At 58.0% G+C, this 19,938-nt stretch overlaps 7 protein-coding genes across 7 annotated transcripts; 3 read left to right on the top strand and 4 right to left on the bottom strand.

The window, feature by feature from the left end:
* Window positions 1–110: 110 nt before the first annotated feature.
* Window positions 111–2,354, bottom strand: MKK02DRAFT_40234 (uncharacterized protein; the record flags this gene model as incomplete). Its single annotated transcript, XM_053091019.1, has 6 exons — window positions 111–137; window positions 196–244; window positions 374–624; window positions 793–863; window positions 925–1,043; window positions 1,375–2,354. The coding sequence occupies 6 exons, from the start codon at window positions 2,352–2,354 to the stop codon at window positions 111–113; spliced, it is 1,497 nt and encodes a 498-aa protein (XP_052949682.1).
* Window positions 2,355–3,411: 1,057 nt separating this feature from the next.
* MKK02DRAFT_29873 (uncharacterized protein) lies at window positions 3,412–6,297 on the top strand (the record flags this gene model as incomplete). The annotated part of the gene is made up of 5 exons (XM_053087930.1): window positions 3,412–4,960; window positions 5,002–5,021; window positions 5,058–5,089; window positions 5,278–6,234; window positions 6,261–6,297. 5 exons carry the CDS (start codon window positions 3,412–3,414, stop codon window positions 6,295–6,297), a joined length of 2,595 nt encoding a protein of 864 aa, XP_052949681.1.
* Window positions 6,298–6,367: 70 nt separating this feature from the next.
* On the top strand, window positions 6,368–7,671 carry MKK02DRAFT_18759 (PUA-like domain-containing protein; the record flags this gene model as incomplete). The annotated part of the gene is made up of 5 exons (XM_053086004.1): window positions 6,368–6,436; window positions 6,497–6,623; window positions 6,682–7,054; window positions 7,104–7,188; window positions 7,414–7,671. 5 exons carry the CDS (start codon window positions 6,368–6,370, stop codon window positions 7,669–7,671), a joined length of 912 nt encoding a protein of 303 aa, XP_052949680.1.
* Window positions 7,672–8,264: 593 nt separating this feature from the next.
* MKK02DRAFT_29871 (uncharacterized protein) lies at window positions 8,265–9,146 on the bottom strand (the record flags this gene model as incomplete). Its single annotated transcript, XM_053087929.1, has 2 exons — window positions 8,265–9,040; window positions 9,110–9,146. 2 exons carry the CDS (start codon window positions 9,144–9,146, stop codon window positions 8,265–8,267), a joined length of 813 nt encoding a protein of 270 aa, XP_052949679.1.
* Window positions 9,147–9,721: 575 nt separating this feature from the next.
* Window positions 9,722–12,143, bottom strand: MKK02DRAFT_29870 (fork head domain-containing protein; the record flags this gene model as incomplete). The annotated part of the gene is made up of 5 exons (XM_053087928.1): window positions 9,722–10,984; window positions 11,062–11,166; window positions 11,230–11,289; window positions 11,352–11,434; window positions 11,486–12,143. 5 exons carry the CDS (start codon window positions 12,141–12,143, stop codon window positions 9,722–9,724), a joined length of 2,169 nt encoding a protein of 722 aa, XP_052949678.1.
* Window positions 12,144–12,872: 729 nt separating this feature from the next.
* Window positions 12,873–14,866, bottom strand: MKK02DRAFT_40230 (uncharacterized protein; the record flags this gene model as incomplete). Its single annotated transcript, XM_053091018.1, has 6 exons — window positions 12,873–13,026; window positions 13,137–13,272; window positions 13,508–13,793; window positions 13,884–13,973; window positions 14,085–14,268; window positions 14,433–14,866. The coding sequence occupies 6 exons, from the start codon at window positions 14,864–14,866 to the stop codon at window positions 12,873–12,875; spliced, it is 1,284 nt and encodes a 427-aa protein (XP_052949677.1).
* A 715-nt stretch (window positions 14,867–15,581) lies between these two features.
* Window positions 15,582–18,050, top strand: MKK02DRAFT_40229 (putative cytochrome b2, mitochondrial precursor (L-lactate ferricytochrome C oxidoreductase); the record flags this gene model as incomplete). Its single annotated transcript, XM_053091017.1, has 11 exons — window positions 15,582–15,758; window positions 15,831–15,980; window positions 16,060–16,145; window positions 16,224–16,486; window positions 16,624–16,835; window positions 16,888–16,962; window positions 17,022–17,165; window positions 17,238–17,360; window positions 17,435–17,556; window positions 17,613–17,824; window positions 17,917–18,050. 11 exons carry the CDS (start codon window positions 15,582–15,584, stop codon window positions 18,048–18,050), a joined length of 1,698 nt encoding a protein of 565 aa, XP_052949676.1.
* Window positions 18,051–19,938: the final 1,888 nt, after the last annotated feature.

Here is a 19,938-nt window from a genome sequence, read left to right as displayed (position 1 = left end):
TACATGCACAAGACATCATTCTATCCGGCCTTCGTCCTCTTAAATCGTCACGTTCGTTTTCCCCTCGTCCAATCGTCCATGCTCGTACCTCGTCGACTTGACACCCCCAATCAAGGCGCATCAAGCACCATATCCATCTGTCCCGTCAGCGTCCACTCCACATAGCAAATCGCTAGACATGACATATCGACTCACAAAGGAGTTGTAGTCGACCGTGATCTTGCCCTGGTTATTCGGGTCCAACCTGGACATCAGCTCTACCCTCTATCCATCTCCCCAGTCCTTTTCTCCCCCCTAGCTTCGTCCTCGTCCCTGGTCCTCGCCCTCTCCTCATCTCCATCCCCCTCAGCCCTCCACAGCACCCAGGACTCACCGTCTAAACCCCTCCGTATAATGCTTCACAGTCACACAAGCCATCAAGAACCGATCAAAACTGATCCCTTTCCGCATCTCCACCTGGCCCCCTGGAAGCAATTTCGGAGGCGGCGCGAATCGTTTTTCGAGCTTACGGACCATTTCGGTCGGTAACGAAAATCCGAAACCCAGCAGGGCTTGGTGTAGCTCTTTACGGTCGATGAGGCCGGATGCGTCCTTGTCGAAACGCTGGAAGATGCCGTGCCAGTCCTGGTTGTCAGCGGGGACTTGTGGGAGGATATAAAGGAGACGACTGGAACGGGACGCAGTGTGGGGATGGCTGGTGGTGGAGAGGAGATGGACAGGTGAGAGGAAGGTCAGGAGAGGAAGAGCGCGGGGATATGATTGAGGAAAGACAAGTGAGAAGACCAAACCTACTTGGATATACCGATACAGCCCCTCAAACTCCATATGGTTGATACTCCCACTCCGGTCCGTATCAAAGATATCTACCCATCAGCTTTTCCACCCATCCAGCACAGCACAGTACAAGCTGCAAATCCAGCTCACTCATCAACATCTTGACTGCGTCTTCTCGCGGATCCTCCATCAGACTGTCCTTGGCGAGGAGGCGCTGCAGGTCGTATGAGTTGAGCTGGCCAGTCCGGGATGAGTCGAATTGTTCAAACCTGAGAGTCAGCACGAAGTACTGATAGCGCCAACATCATATCCTCAAACACTTTCGCCCGTTCGCTCTACTCCTCTCCTCTCCTTTCTTGAGCACACTGCCAGATCTTCCTATTGTCTCCCTCCTCCATACTACACGTCTAGCTCCGCTCCGGATATCCGCTATTCCCCTTTTTCAATCCCTCATCTGATCTTGGTCCAGCCCTCCCTCTCCTTTCGTACACTCCTCTCAAAGCCCGCTCTATCGCAACCGCACTCGCGATCGCAACCTCCACCACCTCACTCCCCATCTAAACCCTTTCCTTCCCGAACCAAGAAAGGAACACAACTCACATCATCCTCAACTCGTCGTCCCCTCCCAGACCCATCGGCTGCTGCTGCTGCTGCTGTTGCTGTCCTCCATGCCCCTGACTGCTCCCTCCACCCTGCTGCATCTGATGACTCTGCGCCGACGCCGGCCGTCTCCCAAAGTCCTGCGGAGGCGGAGGCGCCGCTTTTTGGCTCCACTGCGGGCCCCCTCCCTGTCCTCCCTGCCCACCGCCAGTTGGGGGCCCGCTGTTCCCTGAATGCTGAGACCATCGCTGCTGCCCCTGCCCTGGTCCCTGCTGGATGGGCGGCGAGTGGAGAGACGAGCTGGGGCGATCGTATGGGCTCTGCGATCTTCCAGCTTGATTTGGAAGAGGCGGGGCATACCCCTGGTTCGGGTTCGGGTTAGGACGGGACTGGTCAAAGCTGGACCGGTTGGGCTGGGGGGAGGTGCGCGATTGATCAAAGGAGGAGCGGGAGGGGTTGTGGTGAGGCGCAAGAGAGCCATGTTGGGATTGAGGCGAGGCGTACTGCCCTTGACCATGCTGCTGCTGTTGATGATGCTGCGGCGGAGGAGGCGCAGAGAAGCCGGACCATTGCGGCGGGGGAGGCTGAGAGAACTGTTGAGGTGGAGGTTGAGGGGAAGAGGGGTATGCGCCGGGCGGAGCGGGAGCGTAGCTCTGTTGATGTTGCATCGGGGGAGGGGGCCCATGCCCTTGTCCTTGTCCCTGCCCGCCACCCCCTCCTCCCGCCGCCGCCGCCGCAGCCGCCGCCTCTTCCTCCTTCTTCTTCTTATACCTCTCCTCATACCTTCTCCTCGCCTCCCCACTCACATCGCCTCCTCCGCCCCCTGCACCGCCGTACGGCTGAGGAATCCCCTGCGCCTGGCCCCTCGGCGTCGGGTTCCGCTGAGACGGCGCTTGGGGGTTTGAGGTGTCAAAGTAGGCTTTTTGACCTATAGCAAAAGGTGAGTCGCCGGCTGAGGGGCGGCCTAGGTAGCCTGCCATTGGAGCTGAGGAGCCGAAAGAAAGGAGGCCGAGGGTGGTCGAGCCAGGGTTGCGGGTTGATTGAGTTTGGCGGGGATGAGCTTGAAGGTAATATAGTATGTTCGTAGACCGGAGTGCCGCTGCGGTGTCGTCGTCTGGATAGCCCAGAGCACAGCCGACTGCTTATGTAGTCAGATGCGAAGCGAGGCTGTATGAGTGGGTGAGTGAGCAAGCGATGCAAGGTACAAAGGCACGTCGAGGTAAGGCACAGGAACGCGTCAGGTCCAAACAATAGCCATCATTCCGACGGAACCTTGTTGCGCCTATCTCGATCGTTCCTGAAGCTGAAGCTAAGCTAGCTGGTTTCAGAAGTTAGGCCCGAAAGAAGGGGAGATCGGGCGGCGGACTCGCTCAGTCGCACAAGCGCTGCTACTTTGCATGCATGCAGCACCCAGCTTTCGAGCATCTGTACCTTGCATGGGTGGAAGGGACGCTAGCTGCTATTCAGCTGCAATGGCTGCCTATGCATCGCACGCCGCTTCACTCCCAAACCCCCGCACGGACCTGCTTCACAACCGGAAAAATAGAGTCCGAAACCAGTGACGTAACAGTCGCGCCTCAGCCTCAAGCATGCAGGTTGCGGTTGAAAGGATCGGTACAAATCGATCGACGAAGCGCTCAGGCCGATGGCTATTGCTTGGATAGATAGTACAGTTGTCCATCTCCATTCGGCTCAGAGTAGATACACAGTCAAGCAGACACATACACAGAGAGTGACGTCTGCCAGATCAGATCCCAAACTCTATCGGACAGCTACATTTCGATCTAATCGCCCAAAGCTCGGTTCGGTTCTTCGACATCGCATCTCGCACCTTTCATCTTGACACTCAACGACCTGTCTTGATCTACCTCGCCATCTTCGATCTCTTCTGTCATCAGGATAGACAATAAGCGAATGGCCACCCTCGCAACTTGTACGTCCACCTCACCTCCACCCCCCACATCCGCCGCTGAGCTGATACATCAGTTCCCACACTTCTCGCTCAGTCCGGATCGGGCGCCCATTATTCACCTCGCCATGCCAGGGGAAACGGCCAGTGCCAGCGCCAATGGCGGTGGGAGTGGTAGTGGGTCTAGGCGGTCCATATCCCCCTCGCTCTCCTTCCACTCGGCACCCTCGCCTGTAGCCCTCCTCCACCATCATCACCCAAATTCAGAATTCAGATCTGAAACATCCTCCTCCCGATCCGCGCGGTTGACGACGGCCGCGGGCATAAGTCTAACTCACGACGATCGGACAGCAGGCGCAGGCGGTTCGGGTCTGGCATCGACATCTCGTCCTTCTTCATCTTCTTCCTCATCCTCCTCCCATACTACCATGTCGATGCGCCATCCCGTACCCGTATCCCCGGCCGATCGGTATACCCCATATACCCGTAGCGGGCAGGAGCACCATTCTTATACCTACCACCACCACGCCGATCTCGTCGGTGCTGGGTCGGGATCAGGCTCAGGTTCTGGTTCGGGCTCTGGCTCGGGATCATCAGCCACCATCTCCGCCTCTTCCTCAGCAGCCTTCATGTCACACCCCGATTCAAATTCCCGCCGCCCCTCAAACTCTACCAATCCCACTTCGGCGCCCACCTCTCCTTCTATCCCATCGACATCGGCTCATCGGACATGGCGGCCAACGACCAATGTCCCCGCGCATATCGCCAGGCGGCATCGCGCCGTCGGATCTGGCGTCGGCGCGGCTGGAGGCGGAGGGGAAGAGAGTCGGTCCAGGTGGTTGAGCGACGGAGAAGATGAAGGGGAAGGATCGAGAGCTATAGGGCGGCGGAGGAGGGGATCGGGGAATGCCACGGTGTCGGCGCATGGGGGAGGGATCGGACAGGGAGCGGCGGCGGTGGCGGTCGCATCGAGTCATGCGCCCGGTCCAGCAGATCGAGGCGGGACTAGCGGAGTACAAGGAGGAGACCTGTTCTTCAAGCCCGATCTACCTCTACCGAAATTCGACCCCCATTCCGCTCGTACCCCTTCGTCTTCACACCCACATACCTCATCCTCTTCCCACCCCCACCACCCAGCGACATCTCCATCTTCATCGTCGAGACCCGGAATGGGCGCGAGGCGACGATCGACCCCACCGCATAAAGTCAAATCGGGACTCCGAGCGGCGTCGCATTCGCCTCGTCTCCTGGCCGGATCCATTCCGGCTCCGTTCCCTGTACCGTCACCGTCACCGTCACAACTTCCGATGGCGCATACCCAGAGCCAGATCGGCGCGGAACCGCCCACCATAGCGGATCTCGTCCCTCCTCCGCGGGATCGAGCCGGCGCGAGGGTCTTGAGGACCCAGATGGCGCTGATTGATCCGCCTGGCGCGGTCGCGGACGCTTCTCTTTCTCCTCCAGCAGGGCTTCAAGAGGGAGGAGAAGGCGGAGCCGGAGCTGGCGAGGGAGAAGGGGAAGCTATGGAGGGTGTCGAGCCGGCAGATGAAGGGGAAGGGGATGATGGAGCCAAGGGCTCAGGATCGGGATCGGGGAGTGACGAGAGAGAAACGAGGGATGGGAGTGCGGGGTCAGGATCGACCTCGACGTCCAAAGACAAAGGGGATGGGAGGGAGAGTGAGCGGAAGAGGGTATGGAGGGCGGGATTGTTGGGTCAGCTGAAGAAGCTGTTGACTTGGTGAGTCTTTTGTGAGCAGTGCAGCATGATTTGCAGAGTCGGGAAGGGGGAACTGGGATGGGGATTGAGTAGGCCAGAGGGAAGTGCTGGAAGGAGCGTATGAGAGCGATCTTGGGGCATTCTGGGGATGGACCTGGCCAAGGCCAAGCGAGAACATGCCGACGGGGATTGCGGTCATGTGTACTATCCGTCCTACTCTTCCTCTCTCTCTACCCGCATCACCGAAAACCCTCTTTGGACTTCGCTGACTCCCCAGTACGCTCTGCCCCCCCGGAACCGACCAACTCCTGCACCACCCCCTCACCCTCCCCTGCGGCCACACCCTCTCTTCCGAACACCTCTCCGTCCCCGCCCCAGCACCCTTACCCGCCAACTACCCCCTCTTACCTCCACACGATCAGCACGCTCTCGCCCAGCAACAGCAACACCAGCGTCTCTCGCTCTGGGCGGGCATCATGTGTCCCATCCCTTCGTGCAAACGGTATTCGCCCTACGCCATCCCCGGTGGATTGGGACATGAGCCTTCGAGCCCCGTCACTGCTTTTATGTGCCCGCCTGCAGCTCCCCTTCCCGCTCCCGCTCCAGCAGCCATCCCGCTCGCTTCGGGGGTGATGTACTATCCCCCTCCCCCACCCGCTGCTTCTGCCCCTCCGGCTCCCGCTCCTATCGCTGGATCCGCCGTCCAGTCCCACCCGCCCCCGGCCTACTCGCCCGATCCGCCCGTCAACGAAATGGGATCCCCACTGCTCGATACCGCCGTCGATAAAGTCATGTACCTCGTCATGCGCGAGCTGGGGCTCGGACAGTTCTCCCGCCGCGCGACAGAAGCGGCCGCGACGGCTGTGGCGGCGGCAGCCCAGGAGACGGGGCTGGTGCATCAGCATTCGGAGGCGGAGAGGATGGCGGTAGCTGTGGAAGAAGCCAAAGCGGACGGGACTATAGACGCGGACGGAGAAGGCATCGACAGCGGTACCGGCGTCGGTGAGGCTCGACACGCCCATTTCGGACCTCCAAGCTCTTCTCCCGCTCGCGCCGCGCCGCCTCCTCTCCACACGTCTCTCTCGATGGGGCTGAGCTCCACCTCCCTCTCCGAGACGCTCACCGCCTCTTCCTCCTCAACTTCCATCGCCACCGCCACGGCCACGCCCCGCCCCAAACCGACTCCAGACCAGAAGGCCCCCACCCACCCCCAACCCTCGGACGAGTCCACCGCGTCCGCCGCGTCCGCAACCAGCACAGCGACGCACGCCTCGTCGGGCGGGTCCTTGTCGCGTAAGATATCCAAGCGGCGCAAGAATACAATCGGGGAGCCGGGCCGGCCAGAGCTGAGCTTTGAGAGGGAGTTGATGGGAATTTTGGAGTGTGATGTGTGTGCTTTGTTGTTGTATGAGCCGGTCACGACGCCTTGTCAGCATGTGAGTTTTGAAGTCCTCTCAGGAGTGGAAAGGAGATGAAGGATGAGCTGACGCTAGTAGTCGTTCTGCGCCAAATGCCTCAGTCGGAGTTTGGACCATAGTCATCGATGTCCGGTTTGTCGGCAGGACTTGCCTAGCTATGCGTATTTCCAGGATCATGCTGTCAATCGTGTTCTCCTCACTATCAGTAAGTTCTCACTCTTTCTCCACTCTGTTCACCCACGCCAGGCCTCGCTGACCCCCAGTCAAAACCGCCTTCCCCACCGAGTATACGGACCGGCGCGACTCTATCGAAAAAGACGAGCGCGACGCCCGCCTTGACACCCCCATCTTCATCTGCACCCTCGCCTTCCCCGGCATGCCGACCATCCTGCACGTCTTTGAGCCCCGCTACCGACTCATGATTCGGCGCTGTATCGAGAGCTCGTCGCCCCGCTTTGGTATGCTCATGCCGAGTCGCGGAAGCGATGGGGTGGGGGATTACGGGACGATGCTCGAGATTCAGAGCGTGCAGATGTTGCCGGATGGAAGGAGTATGGTGGAGACTGTTGGAACGCAGCGGTTTAGGTTGTTGGAGAAGGGCGGGTTGGATGGGTATACCGTTGGGCGGATCGAACGGTGAGTATTGGTTTGGCAGATGGGGGCAGGGACAGAGCTGACTTGGTAGGATTGACGATATTTCGCCAGAGGAAGAGGCGGCACTCGAGCAAGATGCGGTCCGGGAAGCTATCGCCCGGGCCGCTTCCACTGCCGTCCCTTCAACGCCTGTCGCTACTCCTCAGCCCGGAGCGGTTCCTTCACCTTCTACATCCCCTTTCCCACCTCCACCGCCTAATACGGCCCACGCTCCACCCGTCCTTCCATCCATCACTGGTCAACTCGGCGCCTCCCCCTCTCCCGCCCCTGGAGCCGGCGCACCAGCCGCCCCTCCACCCCTCCTCACCTCAGACAATCGACCCCCTATCACCACCTCGGAGCTCATGGCCGTCTGTCACGCCTTTATCGACCAACTCCGCTCAGGATCAGCTCCCTGGCTCCTCCAGCGCCTCAACAATACCTACGGTACCATGCCCTCGGACCCCGCCGAGTTTAGCTATTGGATGGCGCTCGTCATGCCGATTGATGAGGTTGAAAAGGCGCGATTGTTGCCGATTCGGAGTCCAAGGTTGAGGCTCAAGGTGATTGTGCATTGGGTGGAGAGTTTACGGGGGAGTTGGTGGTTCTCGAGCGGGTGAGTTTTGGGGCTTTTCTCTGTTGCGAAGTTATGAGCGCAGCTGATCCTTTAGATGTGTTGTCGGATAAGCTGCTCGGCCGGGACCACCTTGATTGCTATGGCTGGATCGGAATTTGCTTCCATTCTTCTTCAATTTACCTTCGCGCCATCTTTCCTCCCCCTTGTAGTATACACGGAATCGATCTCGTCATCATCATCAACCTGTAGCTCTAGCGAAATCTCATCCTCCTGTATAGAAGTCTTCTTTTTCTCTCCTTTTCTTTCTTCTTCCTCCTTTCTCTTTCTTCTTTCCCGCCTGCTGGGGGAACTTGACTTCGGTATATCTACATACTCTATATGGACTGCACTGGAGATGGATATCTGTATCTGAAACACTTGCTTGGGACTGCACACAGCAGCCAGGCTGTAATGCATGCGACGCACCGCGCCTGTTGCGCTCCTTCAAGCTTCAAGACTGACTTAGCTGCGCAGACCGGCAGCCGGCGCGAAGGTGTCACCAGAACTTATTGTCCCCAAGTGCATCACGTGAGTACAGCAGAGTCAAATTTCGACCCCAAGCAGACCGATCCTATCGATCAGTACGAACACTGGTGGCTAGTGTGCCCAGACATTCTCCTCGTGGTCCCCAATGATGTTCATCCCGGGTCCCGTGAACCGAGACCTCCCCGGATACTTGTGGTCGCCCAGACCCATATTCCCGACCCTCACGTTCGCGGTGGGATGGTACCGCGATTCGGTCCCAGAAGATGTGCTCTCCTGCTGGTATCGACCTCCGTGGGTAGACTGGGTGCGGTGACTGCTTCGACGGCCAGAACCTGCGTGATGTGTATGCGTAGCGCCTGACTCAGTAGACGCACTCATGTTGGCTCGGTGTCTACGGGCTCGCTCATCAGCGAGGGCTTGAATCCTATTTGCACGGGCTCGAATGTCGTTGGTGCGGGCTTCTGCGCTGCTGTCCGACCTCGACAGCGGCCATGTGTTGGGAGCCTCGGTGTTGTAGCCGCTCTCAGAGGCACGAGTGTCCGCATCTGTATCTCGCGAAGCGGTATTCCGACCCCATCTCCCAGAGAACGGTCCATAGGGTCCGTCCACCAGCTCCTCGTTGACGTAGGTGTTTCCCATCCGCACCGTGGTTGAGCCTGAGACGTTGACTATCATACCATGGAAGTGCATGCCCGTGCCCTCGCGTGGATTGGTCGCTTCTTCCTCGCTCTCGAAGGGGAGGGAGGCTGTGCTGCCGGACGGAGTGAGAATCGGGGGCCCATACGTGCTGTCGGAAGCTGTAGTACTCGCATCAGGGGTGTAGATCACACCGTCTCCGTCGACGAGGTAAGTAGCGGAGCCAGTGGTGTCAGAATGCACGGAGCCGTCTAAGATGGTAAGTAAGACTATGAGTGATACGATCACGGACACGGTGCAGCTGGAACGGGTACGCTTACCTTCAGAGCCAGAGCGATAATTTCGATTTCTCGTCATGACGATATGGTGTGAGAGTGTGGGTGTGAGAATACGTGACTTGTTGATCAGGAATGACGGTCAGCTTGTTGTGAGTGATGGCAAAGAGCAAGGTGGCAAATTGTGGTCGATGCAGAAAAGAGGGGGCAAAAGGGAGGGGATCCTGGCTGGTATACCCCTGCTCAGGCTGCCGCTCCTCGCTCCACGCAGTGCGCTCCTTTGATATGAGCATCGCTCGCGTTGCCACGTATCTGCTGATCCTTTGAAGCTCCACGATGGCGAGACGGGGCTAGAACGCGCGAGAAGCAGTGTGGCACTGGGTCTTGCCAGCTGAGGTGGGGTTCTGGAATTCCGCACTGGTCGTGGTGAGCTGGATCGTCAGACAGAGCAGAGGTATTAGTAGTCTTGAGACATGTAAGAGTGTGATGTTAGACATGGCTACCTGATGATATGTGGCGCCGCAGAGGAGATGAAAAGTAAGAGGAGTGCATGCTGACCTAAGATTATGATTATGCCCGCTACGCAGACTAGATAGCTCACGGTTCCGACCCTCCCTCAAGTCCTTCCTTCGCAGAAGCCCATCGAAAAAAAAGACCCTACTCTTTCCTCCTCTGCACCATCCGCTGCCTTGGTATCGGGATCGTAGCCCTCGGATCTCCCCTTCCTATCGGCCCCAAAACCGCCTCTATCCCCGGCAACTTCTCCTCCCGCTCCCGCTCCAACTCTTCTCCCTCTTCTTCATCATCCCCGACCTCTGCTCGTCCTCGCTTACGTTTGGGCTGGACCCATTCCCCCGATCCCGGAAACGGCTCCATCGTACGGCTTCTATCCTGCCACCTCCATTTCGTTTCGAACGGCACGAATCCCGCGCCTCTGGATCGGAGATGCGCCGAGGCCAGATTGAGGCCTGACCCAGCTGATGGCGCTGCGGGAGTATCTGTGTCCGCGGTTCTGACATGGACCGAGGAGAGTGAGGCCGGGAGCGGGAGATTGTAGGTGCTCGGCGGAAGAGAAGGGGCTGGGTGGTATGTCCTCTTTGAGCCGGACGATGTCAGCGCCGCGGCGGGGTCGGAGAGAAGATGGAGGAAGGGGAGATGGAGCGGCGGACCGGCGACGGTGGCGCTGAACCTGGTGGAGGAGGCGGAAGTAGCGGATGAAGCTGAGCTCGTGCGGGAGAGGGGTCGGGAGGAGGCGAGGAAGGCGGAGAATTCCGAGAGGGGTGCGAAAGACTCGATGGAGCTGTGCGAGACACCGGACCTCGTTGGCTCATACGGACGGGTCGAAGGGCATTGACGACGGATACCGGGCCCTGTGTCCGCGATATGGGGAAGATCTACCACTTCCTCGATATCGATAGTTCCCATGCCCAGTCTGGCCAATCCGCCTGCATCATCCCCTACGCTCTTGCCCGCGTCTCCATCGCCCCCATATCTTTTCCCCAGATCAACCAACGTCGGGTCTCCCCACATACCCATCCATCCCCTAGGAAGCGGATTCGGATACCCGGCAGGCACACTCCCGCCCCAATGAGGCGGTACGCCCGGCATGGGGAAATCCATGCTTTTCCCCGGTATCTTGACCGTCGGATACTTCATTGGCCGCCCATTCCGGGGGTTGAGCTCTCGCGGACCGGAGAGAGCTATGCGGACGTCCGTGCCTGTGTACTTCTTGTTGGCTGTAGCGGCGGAGCGAAGGGCTTGGGGAGGTATAGGGAGGGAGGCGGCGAAGGCGGGGTCGATGGGTGCGAAGGAGGGGTGCAGGGGATGGGGCGGCAGATCGGTCGATAGGAGCGGCGGGAGGAGGGCGGGTCGGTGTGATTTTGTAGATTCTTTGGCATTTGGGCAGAGGGGGCCGGCGAGCTGTATATCAGCTACTGATAATACACGAGCAGCGGAACACAGCATTGCTCGGAGTTGGGCAACGATAAGACGCGTACCTTCTCATTGACTCTCCATAACGCCTTCATAGGCTTCCCCTTCTCGTCTTCCCTCGAGACCTGCTCAAAGTACACATGGACGGATAAGTTGTTCCGGATAGATCCCTGAGGGTCAGCTGATACTCCGCCATCGTCGCCACAGGATGGTCTGGTCGCGGATGAGCTCACCTTCCATGAATCAGTGCAAGTTTTGAAATACGGCCAGCGCGCTTCGACAGCTTGATATATCTATACCCAGCGTTAGCCGGCGTGTCTTCCGTCGAGGGATAAAGGTAGAGAGGTGGACATACCTCTGGTAGAGTGAGCATCTTTTCTGTCGCTGTAGCGAGTACGAGCCGGAGAATCTCCAGTATCGACATCGTGGGCTTGTAGGCTATTCTCATCAGCTCTTATCAGTCACTTGTTAGGACAGAGTGTAGCTCACGATCCCCATTCTCATCATAGCTATACGCATTACACCCCTTCACACCCACAACAACCTCCTCTTCCCCCTCGTCCCTCCCCTTGCCCTTCTCCCCTTTCTTCCCCTTCTTGCCCTTGGTCCCCTCTTTCCCGCCATTCCACCTCCCCCCTTCCTCCGCCCACTTCATCCACGCCGCCTCGGCGATACACAGCCTCCGCGTCCGCTGCCCATCTTTCCCGATCGTTAGCGGAGTAGGCCGGCGGAGTTGGAACTTTCGGAAAGCCTTGACGTGGCCGACGGTCATGTTGAATCGGTCGTCCGCTGCGGGCGGAGGAGAAGGGGGAGGTCGAGTGCGATGGACCCCGCTAGGTGGAAGAGTGGGGGGAGGGAGGGTTGCTCGTAAGCCAAAGGTGAGGACTGTGGGGTCTGTGGGGTCGTGGTCGGTCAGAAGGGTGTTGTCCGGTGGGTCGAGGAACCGTCGGATTTTCTCAAGGTGGTTGATAGGCTGAGAAGAAAGATTGGAGAGCGAAGGAGGGGAGCAGAGGAGGTTGGCAATGGAGGGGCGGACGATTGAGGTCCGAGCGCTGGCGGGGGCGGGGTTGATATCAGCCAACTTGGCAGTCCCGCCGGTTCGTGAGGGGCCGGCATGAGCGCTGTCAGCCTCGACATCGTAGACCATCCCGTTGAAGATGTGGCCGAGTCAAGATGTCAAGAGATGGTATGGAGAGATGGGTATTAAGTCGAGATCAGAGTTTTCAGCGATTAGAATTTTCAAGGGGGGTCCTTTGGAGCACACACACACCTCATTGTGGCACTTGAAGAGCAGTGAGTAAGGACCGTGGCAGTACGTCGCCTGGTAGCCACTCGCTGGCCTGGCCGCTCACTTGGAACATCTAGAGTTGGAGCTATGTATAGGCGAGGGAGACAAGCAGAAGGAGCGAAACCAGCTGAGCCAGGTGCAATTTCGATAGCCGCGATTTACCGCATGGTGACTCCGCACCAAGGCTCCGCTGTGACCAGACCCGCGCCTGTCGAGCGCCAGCAGGAGCGATCCATCGACTTGGAGACGCTAGGCCGTATGTTGGCGTGAGAGACATTAACAGTTGGCATATGGCTGGCTATATACAACGCGGAGTAGGGCCGCATGGCCCAGGCCTAGCACCTTGAACCGGAAAAAGAAACGTTCTTGCGCGGTGGCCCCTCCTCTGTACACAGCTCACACTCCCCAATCCCGTCCCCTCGACCCCTCGTCGCCGTTCATGTTGGAAGAAGGCAAATGTACAGTCGTGATCGTCGTCGTCGTGTCATGTCGTAGAGTCTAGTCTCGCACCGCATAATATCGTGTGGGGAACGTCTCCGCCAGTCGTCCGGTTCGAGCTCGGTGGTGCCCGTACTGTTCCGCCTCCGCTCAGACCGCCGGAGGGGTAGCTGTCGGCTGAGTAACGACCGTCGCTTTCCAATACCGATCCTCCACCTCGGCCCGCCGACCGCCGAGGTACTTGGTGAGCTGGCTGTACTGCCTGACCGCGGGGTAGTCGAGTATACAGTCTCCCTCTTTCAGGCTACGGGAGTCAGCTTGGTCCCCCTCCTATGCTCCCGCTCCTTCCGCCGTGCCTTCCGTCCAGCTTCGAGAGGGACCGAAGCGAGAAGACACAGATGAAGTGTAGCTTACTAGTGCGCAACGAGGAGATGTCCGGTATGCCCTTCCCGGCGGAAGATGCGGCCTGCAAATCGGCCTTCGGCGGCTTGGGCGGGTAAGACGCCCGGGACGGTGGTGGCGGGTGGGTGAGGTGCGAATTCGATAAGACCTATTTGTCAGCTGGTTGGTCTCTCAAGTAAGGAGTAGCAAAGGGATTTTTTCGTTCAGCCACACAGCCCTGGCCTAGCTTTATCCTGCTTTCACACCGCTATTGCAGAATCTCGGCGCTGGAAGTCTCTCCTCCCCGCCCCTTCCCGACTCCTGGCGGCTCTTCTACCCCCTTCCTTGCTGAGCATCTCGGAGTCTGGCCCGTATGCTCCCCCTTTTATCAAGACCAAACTCACCGATAAGAGACACATAATCCTTTGTATTGACAAAATGCTCCACGACCCCAAAAACGAACCGCCGCCCAATCTGCCTCGATCCAGTCCCGGTCGATTCCGTATGCGCCGTTGCCGTTGCCGTCCCCGTCCCCGCACTGGCCGCTTCCGCATCGGCCGTGATGGCGTCTGCTTCTGCGCCGGGATAGACAGGGGAGGAAGGGACGCTAAAGTGATTAGCGGCCGATGCGAACGTGTAGATCTCGATCTTGCGGAGCGCGTCGGCGGGGAAGTCGGAGAGGAGTTGGTCCTGCTGATCAGCTACCATCCGCGAGTGCGAGGAAGACAAGAAGGTAAGTCAAGAAAAGGTGAGAAAGGGAAGGTCGGATAGATGACTTACGACCCATGCGGACATGATAATCCCTCCTTGACTATGCGCCATGAGGACGACCTTCTTCTTGGCTGGATTCCGGATGTGCTGGCAGATCGTCTTTACAGTCAGCTTGAGCTGCCCTTCTCATCTCCGACCACCTCTTCTCCCTGTCCATTCACTAGTCCCCTGTCCTCGTCCCAAAACACTCCCCCGCGGGCCAGCACTCACCTCGTACCCCACCCGCACATCCGCCGTCGCCCACATAAAGTCCCGCTGCAGCAGACACTCGACCAGGTCCCACCATATCCCAAATGTCTTGTTGTGGATCCCGGTGACGCGTCGGCCGAAGAGGACGTTCAGGCGGGTGAGGATGAGCTGGAGGCCGGAAGCGGAGGTGGCTATGCCGTTGACACTGTGGATCAGCTCGGATACACACCCAGCCTAGCTTGCAAAGGGATTATGTCTCAAGCGGGAAGATGATGGAGACAAATGTAGTAATGGCGGCTATCCTCAACCGTCCGTCTTCCGCACACACGCCCATTCTTGACCGAGACTGAAGCACAACTAGCGACTCACAATAACCAAGCCTCATCCGCGTACTTGTCCTCCATATCATGATCCATCTTAACCTGCCCCTGCAGCCTGCTCATCACCATCATAGTCACCGCCAGTACCACCGCCGCCAAAATCGGCGTAGGTAGCCCCGCGACGAGTGAGGACACCGCCAAGCCCGTCAATCCGAGCGAGACGACCGTGAAGACCACCTGAGAGATGACGCCCGTGAACCCAATATCGGAGCGCGGGGACACCGGGAGGAAGATATTGGGGATTTGGAGCGCATGGCGGAGGACGACACCGAGGTCGAAGCCGATGAGCCGAAGGGGGGAGTCGCGGAAATAAGGAGGGGAGTGGTCGGTCCGTTCAGGGTGGGAGAGCTGGGAATCGTATACCGTGATGGCGAATGGGAGGGTGGGAGGAAGAGGAAGGAGAGGGGCAGTTTCGGAGGACATGGTGGCGATAGCTGAGAGGATCAGCTGAGGGCTGGAGGTAATTGCGGTCCACTCAGAAGAGGACGGGGAAGATGGCAACGTACCAAGTCGTGGTAGAACTTTAGAATTCAGTAGCGTGTCTGATGCCCCACGTGAGACTCGCCGGAAAGTTCTGAGCGAGTCTAAGAAATGCAGAAGTGGCCGAGGATGGTGAGGGTCTAGTAGATGTAGTGAGCTGACTCTGGTTGCAGGTCAGGGTAAGATAGAAGGAGTGAGTAGAAGTGAAAGATGAATGACAAGTTGCACAGCTGGCAGCTGTCAGCCGTCAGCATTCCTCGACCTGCCTGCCTGCCTTTTCTTCAGCTGCTGCCTTTCATCTCTTTGCTTCTCGCAGCGGGGAGACCCTCGCCTTGGCATTATCACCTTCTCCCGCTCATACTCATCTCTTCATGCTCATAGATGCAACGATGATACAGCCTCGAGTGGATTGGCCCACCTGTCCGCCCCGAGCCGCTTCGGCCAAACCGGCCCGGACCAACCGGAAGGAGGGGATCCACCCAAGATGTTGCTGCTGGACTGGTCAGACAAAATCGACTTTTGACATCGTACTATAAGCTGCTATCAGGACCAAGCTCACGACCTGGTTCTATACAGGCTCTCTGATATCACTAACTGTCAGAGTCTACTCTCGCGAAGACCCCCACCACCTTCCGCCTCGCAGTCCCTCGACCTCAACATGTCCGCCCGATTCACCTCTGGCCTCCTAGCCTCAGCTCGCGCCCTGCCTCGATCCGCACGGCTCATACGGCCTCGGGCATCTACGCGATCCGCTCACACAGCTCCTCCAAGGCACTTTCAATCACCCTCTGGGTCAAGGTATCTCGCTCTAGGCGTTGCAGCCGCCGTCGCAGCGGTAAGTTCTCGTGTTTCCCGCAAAGTCGACGGCCACTCCAGCTCAATACGGAGTTGAATGCTGACCTGGCAGACTGCGACATACCTCGGTCGCGTACAGCTCGAGGATGAGTCAAGCAAGAAGGTCGCCAAGCAGGGTGCGGGCTCTGCTGGGAAGAGGTTGATCAGCTTTGAAGAGGTCCAGAAGCACTCGACAGCAGAGGACTGCTGGGTCGTTATCGATGTGAGTCTACACTCAGCTTGGAAGCATGATACATTGATCACGAGCATTCCGTACCTGACTGAAGAGCTGATACACCAAGGGCAAAGTCTACGACGTTACCGACTTCCTGGAGAACCACCCGGGCGGAGCAGGTATCATCCTCGAGAACGCCGGTAAAGACGCCACGTACGTCCCTATCCCATCTTTCCCTCCTTCCCTTCTTCCCGCCGTTGCTTCGTCCCCATCTACCGGCTGACCCCTCAGACGCATCTTCAAACCCCTGCACCCCCCAGACGCACTAGACCAGCTCGCCCCCGAGGCACACCTCGGCCCCGTCGATCCAGATACCATGCCCGCTGAGCAGGCCTTGGTCGAGACAGAAGAGGACAGGCGGATCGCGGACTGGCGAGAGAAGATGCCGGATGCGGAAGGGATGTTGCTGGTGGATGACTTTGAGGAGTGGGCGGAGAGGGTATTGACGGGGACGGGGTGGAACTATTATCGTTCTGCGGCGGACAGGGAGATTTGTGAGTTTGGCTGTTCACCAATCTTGGCGGATATGAAGAGAGGGGAAGAGAGAGGTAGAGGCGAACAGTGACGTGGAGCGGAAGTGCTTCTAGACAGTATATGACCATTGAAAGAGGACTCCAGCTGACACCGCAAGCGTTCCAAGAGAATTCGGACGCCTACAGACGATACTTCCTCCGACCCCGTATCCTCCGGAATATGACCGAGGGCAACCTTGAGACCGAGTTCATCGGCATCCCGACAAAGCTCCCAGTATTCATCAGTCCAGCGGCGATGGCGAAGCTGGGGCATCCCGATGGAGAAGTGAATCTGACCAGAGGAGCGGGGACAGCAGGAATCGTACAGGGTGTAAGCTTTCCATTCCCTTCTGCTCTGGCAGGGGAATAAGCTGATACCTCAGATCTCAATCAACGCCTCGTGTGGTCTGGATGAGATCATGGCAGCACGCAAAGAAGGCCAGAAAGTCATTTTCCAAGTAAGCTAGCTTCTCCCACCCCTTGTTCAGGCATGAAGAGACATAGCTGACCCCCATAGATATACCTCAACAAAGACCGGAAAGCCTCAGAAGCACTGCTCGAGAAGGTGACCAAGCTCGGAGCGGCGGGTATCATGTTTACGGTGGACTCGGCGTATCGGAGTAAGCGGACGAGGGACGTGAGGGCCAAGAGCCACGTTGCTGTGAGTTGTCTATGTCACTTTGGGGTTCGGACTTGAGTAACTGCAGCGGGAGTGTGGGGCTGATAGAGGCAGGCACCGATCAAGAACACTACTACGGCGAACGAGGCACCTTCTAAATCGCCTAAAGGGGTCGGGGCGGCCATCTCGGGGTATCAAGATACGAATCTGACATGGGACGATATCAAGTTTATCCGGGTATGTCTTCGCCCCTTCACACTTTCATTGGCGCTACCAGCTCCGGACGCAGCGAGCTTGAGCTGATTTCCCAGAAACATACCAACCTGCCCATCATAGTGAAGGGTATCCAAAGCCTCGAGGACGTCCAAATGTGCGTTGATGCCGGCGTCGAGGGCGTCATTCTCTCCAACCATGGTGGACGGCAATGCGACTAGTGCGTGTATCTTCCTTTTGCTCCCTGCTCCCTTGCCGAGCTCAGCTGATGGCCAGCGCCCCCGCACCCATCGACATCTTGTATGAAATCCGCTCCCTCCGTCCTGACCTCTTCTCCAAGGTCGACATCATGATCGACGGGGGTGTGAGGTCCGGGGCGGACGTCGTCAAGGCATTGGCGCTCGGAGCGAAGGCGGTAGGATTGGGACGGCCGTTTTTGTATGCTAATGGCACGCATGGGCAGGAAGGGGTGGAGAGGGTCTGCGAGAGTGAGTTTCGTTTCTGTCTTCGGTGTGAGATCTTGAGGGGAGTTGGGAGGTATAGAGTATGGTAGTGGGAGGGGAGTAAGGCTGATCTGTAGTTATGGCTGAGGAGATCACGAATACGATGCGGAACTGCGGGGCGAATACTATCAAGGATCTCAAGCCGGAGATGGTGGGGCCGGCGGGTCCCTGGGTAGGGCAGAATCGGCCGAACTGGGCGCCTAAGCCATAGTAGGCGAGCTGATCCCAGCGGGAGGGGAGTGGTCTGGGAGTGAGGAGGGGTCTGGAAGTGGGGCATTGTATGATCTGTCGGTATGCTGTTGACATCTGGTTGTCGGGATTGCAGGCTGATCAGCTGGTATCTCCCTGGCTAGGTTGATCGAGAGGGAACGCTGATGGGGCTGCCACGCTGTTGGAACCTTAACGATACTGATTTTAGTCATGCACGACTCTAAGCTCATTACAAATGCGTCCTGACCCGATGCCTGGCAAGCTGCTCACCACGAGCTGACCTGTTTTGGATCGCCACATACGCAGCCTCTGAGTGACGGGTCACACCAGCGATCAAGGCCCTGCCGACTCAGGCACCAGATACGGTTCTCACCTGGAAATGTGCAGCTCTGGCCGCTACTGATGAATGCCGAAGGAGGCAGAAGGTCAATGCATGTCAGGCAGCAGAACATATACATGAGGAGAAGTGGAAAGGTGTAGGTAGCAGAGAGAAGGGAGTACTGATCAAACGTGATCACTGAGCGTTCTCGCCCCCCTGCTTGGCCGTGGTGTCCTCATCTGCAGGGACGATCGGGGCAGCCTGCTCAGGCTCGTCTCTGTGTGTGACATCAGTCACCCGAGGCTCCTGGACCGACTCGGCCAGCGCCTCCTCCGTATGGAACCTGCTGCAGTTGGGGTCCGGACACTTGTAAGTGAACTGCCCGGTGCTGCTCAATGTCCCCTTGACCTCGGTGTACCGGTCAGCGTACACCGGAACTCCCACAAGCTGGCCGTGACGGTCCACAGCGAATGCCGTGCCGGCTACCATGCGTTCCAGAAGATAGAAGGTGGCGTCGGTACCGGTGGCGGTGGCGGAGTCGTTGCTGACTCCGTCAGAGGTGGGGGTAGGGGTGGTGTTGCTGGGGGACGACATGCTTGTTGTTGCTGTTGTTGTATGGTAGTAAAGAGGGGAGGACCTCTGAAGTGATAAGGGGGAAGGGATGCGGTATGGAGGAAAGAGGGGGAAGTGGCGAGGGGTCCCGGCTTATGACCTGTTCTCCTATGGCGCATTTCAAAGGCCGATAGAGCTACTGACACATCAAAATGCACCGTACCTTTGAGACCGAGCTCCTATCCATGTCTTCTGGGGCAGGGGAGTACTTTACCGGCCCACACGCGTCAGAGCATGACTTCCATTCATGTTACTTCCCTTCACGATATCGATGGATCTGGGATCTCATGTAGCACTTTACAGCTGTTCGGCGCGCGCGCGGAGATACACGAAGTAATGCGCAGCTACAGGACCGAGTCGTGCCTGTGACGCAGGCCATGCCCATCGCCCAGCCAACAATCCCTCAGGAGTTTCCAATGAAAAGGAGTCATGGCTGCGAATATCACGAATGGACCTCGCGGAACTGCGAAGCCAATACATGAAATTTCTCCAGCCAGAGATGGCTCAGTCAAGGCCATCAATCGATCACTGACTTGATAGCGGTGGCGGCTTCCAAAAGAGTACTCCGACAAATGACAAGCAGCTTGAGCTAGAGTGAGGATTATATTTATGATAAGCGGGCGATCCATCTATCTCGGTCGACGTCGTGATGGAGAAGTGGCATGACGCAGTGCTGAGCATTCGAGGCAGAAATGGACTCACACTGAGCTTGGACAGAAAATCTTGCCTACAGTAAACAGATCATACTATTACTCATCCAAAGTAGCAGAAATGCATCAAGACAATTCGACGGGCACGCGACGCTAAAGGAAGGTGCAGCGCGAACGCCACCAAGAGCTGTCCTCAGCTCTGCCAGCGGTCGCAGGCGTATCCTCTGGGCTCTGAGTGCCCGCCGTTGCGGAGCCCATCTCGTTCTCAGCCGGCTCGTCCGTGATGTCAGTGATTCGGGGGTGGGCAG

The sequence above is a fragment of the Dioszegia hungarica genome (assembly GCF_025882075.1).
Source record: "Dioszegia hungarica strain PDD-24b-2 chromosome Unknown MKK02contig_2, whole genome shotgun sequence".
NCBI lineage: Eukaryota > Fungi > Basidiomycota > Tremellomycetes > Tremellales > Bulleribasidiaceae > Dioszegia > Dioszegia hungarica.
Note: the sequence above shows the minus strand (reverse complement) of the source record. Positions and strands in the feature narration are given on the sequence as shown.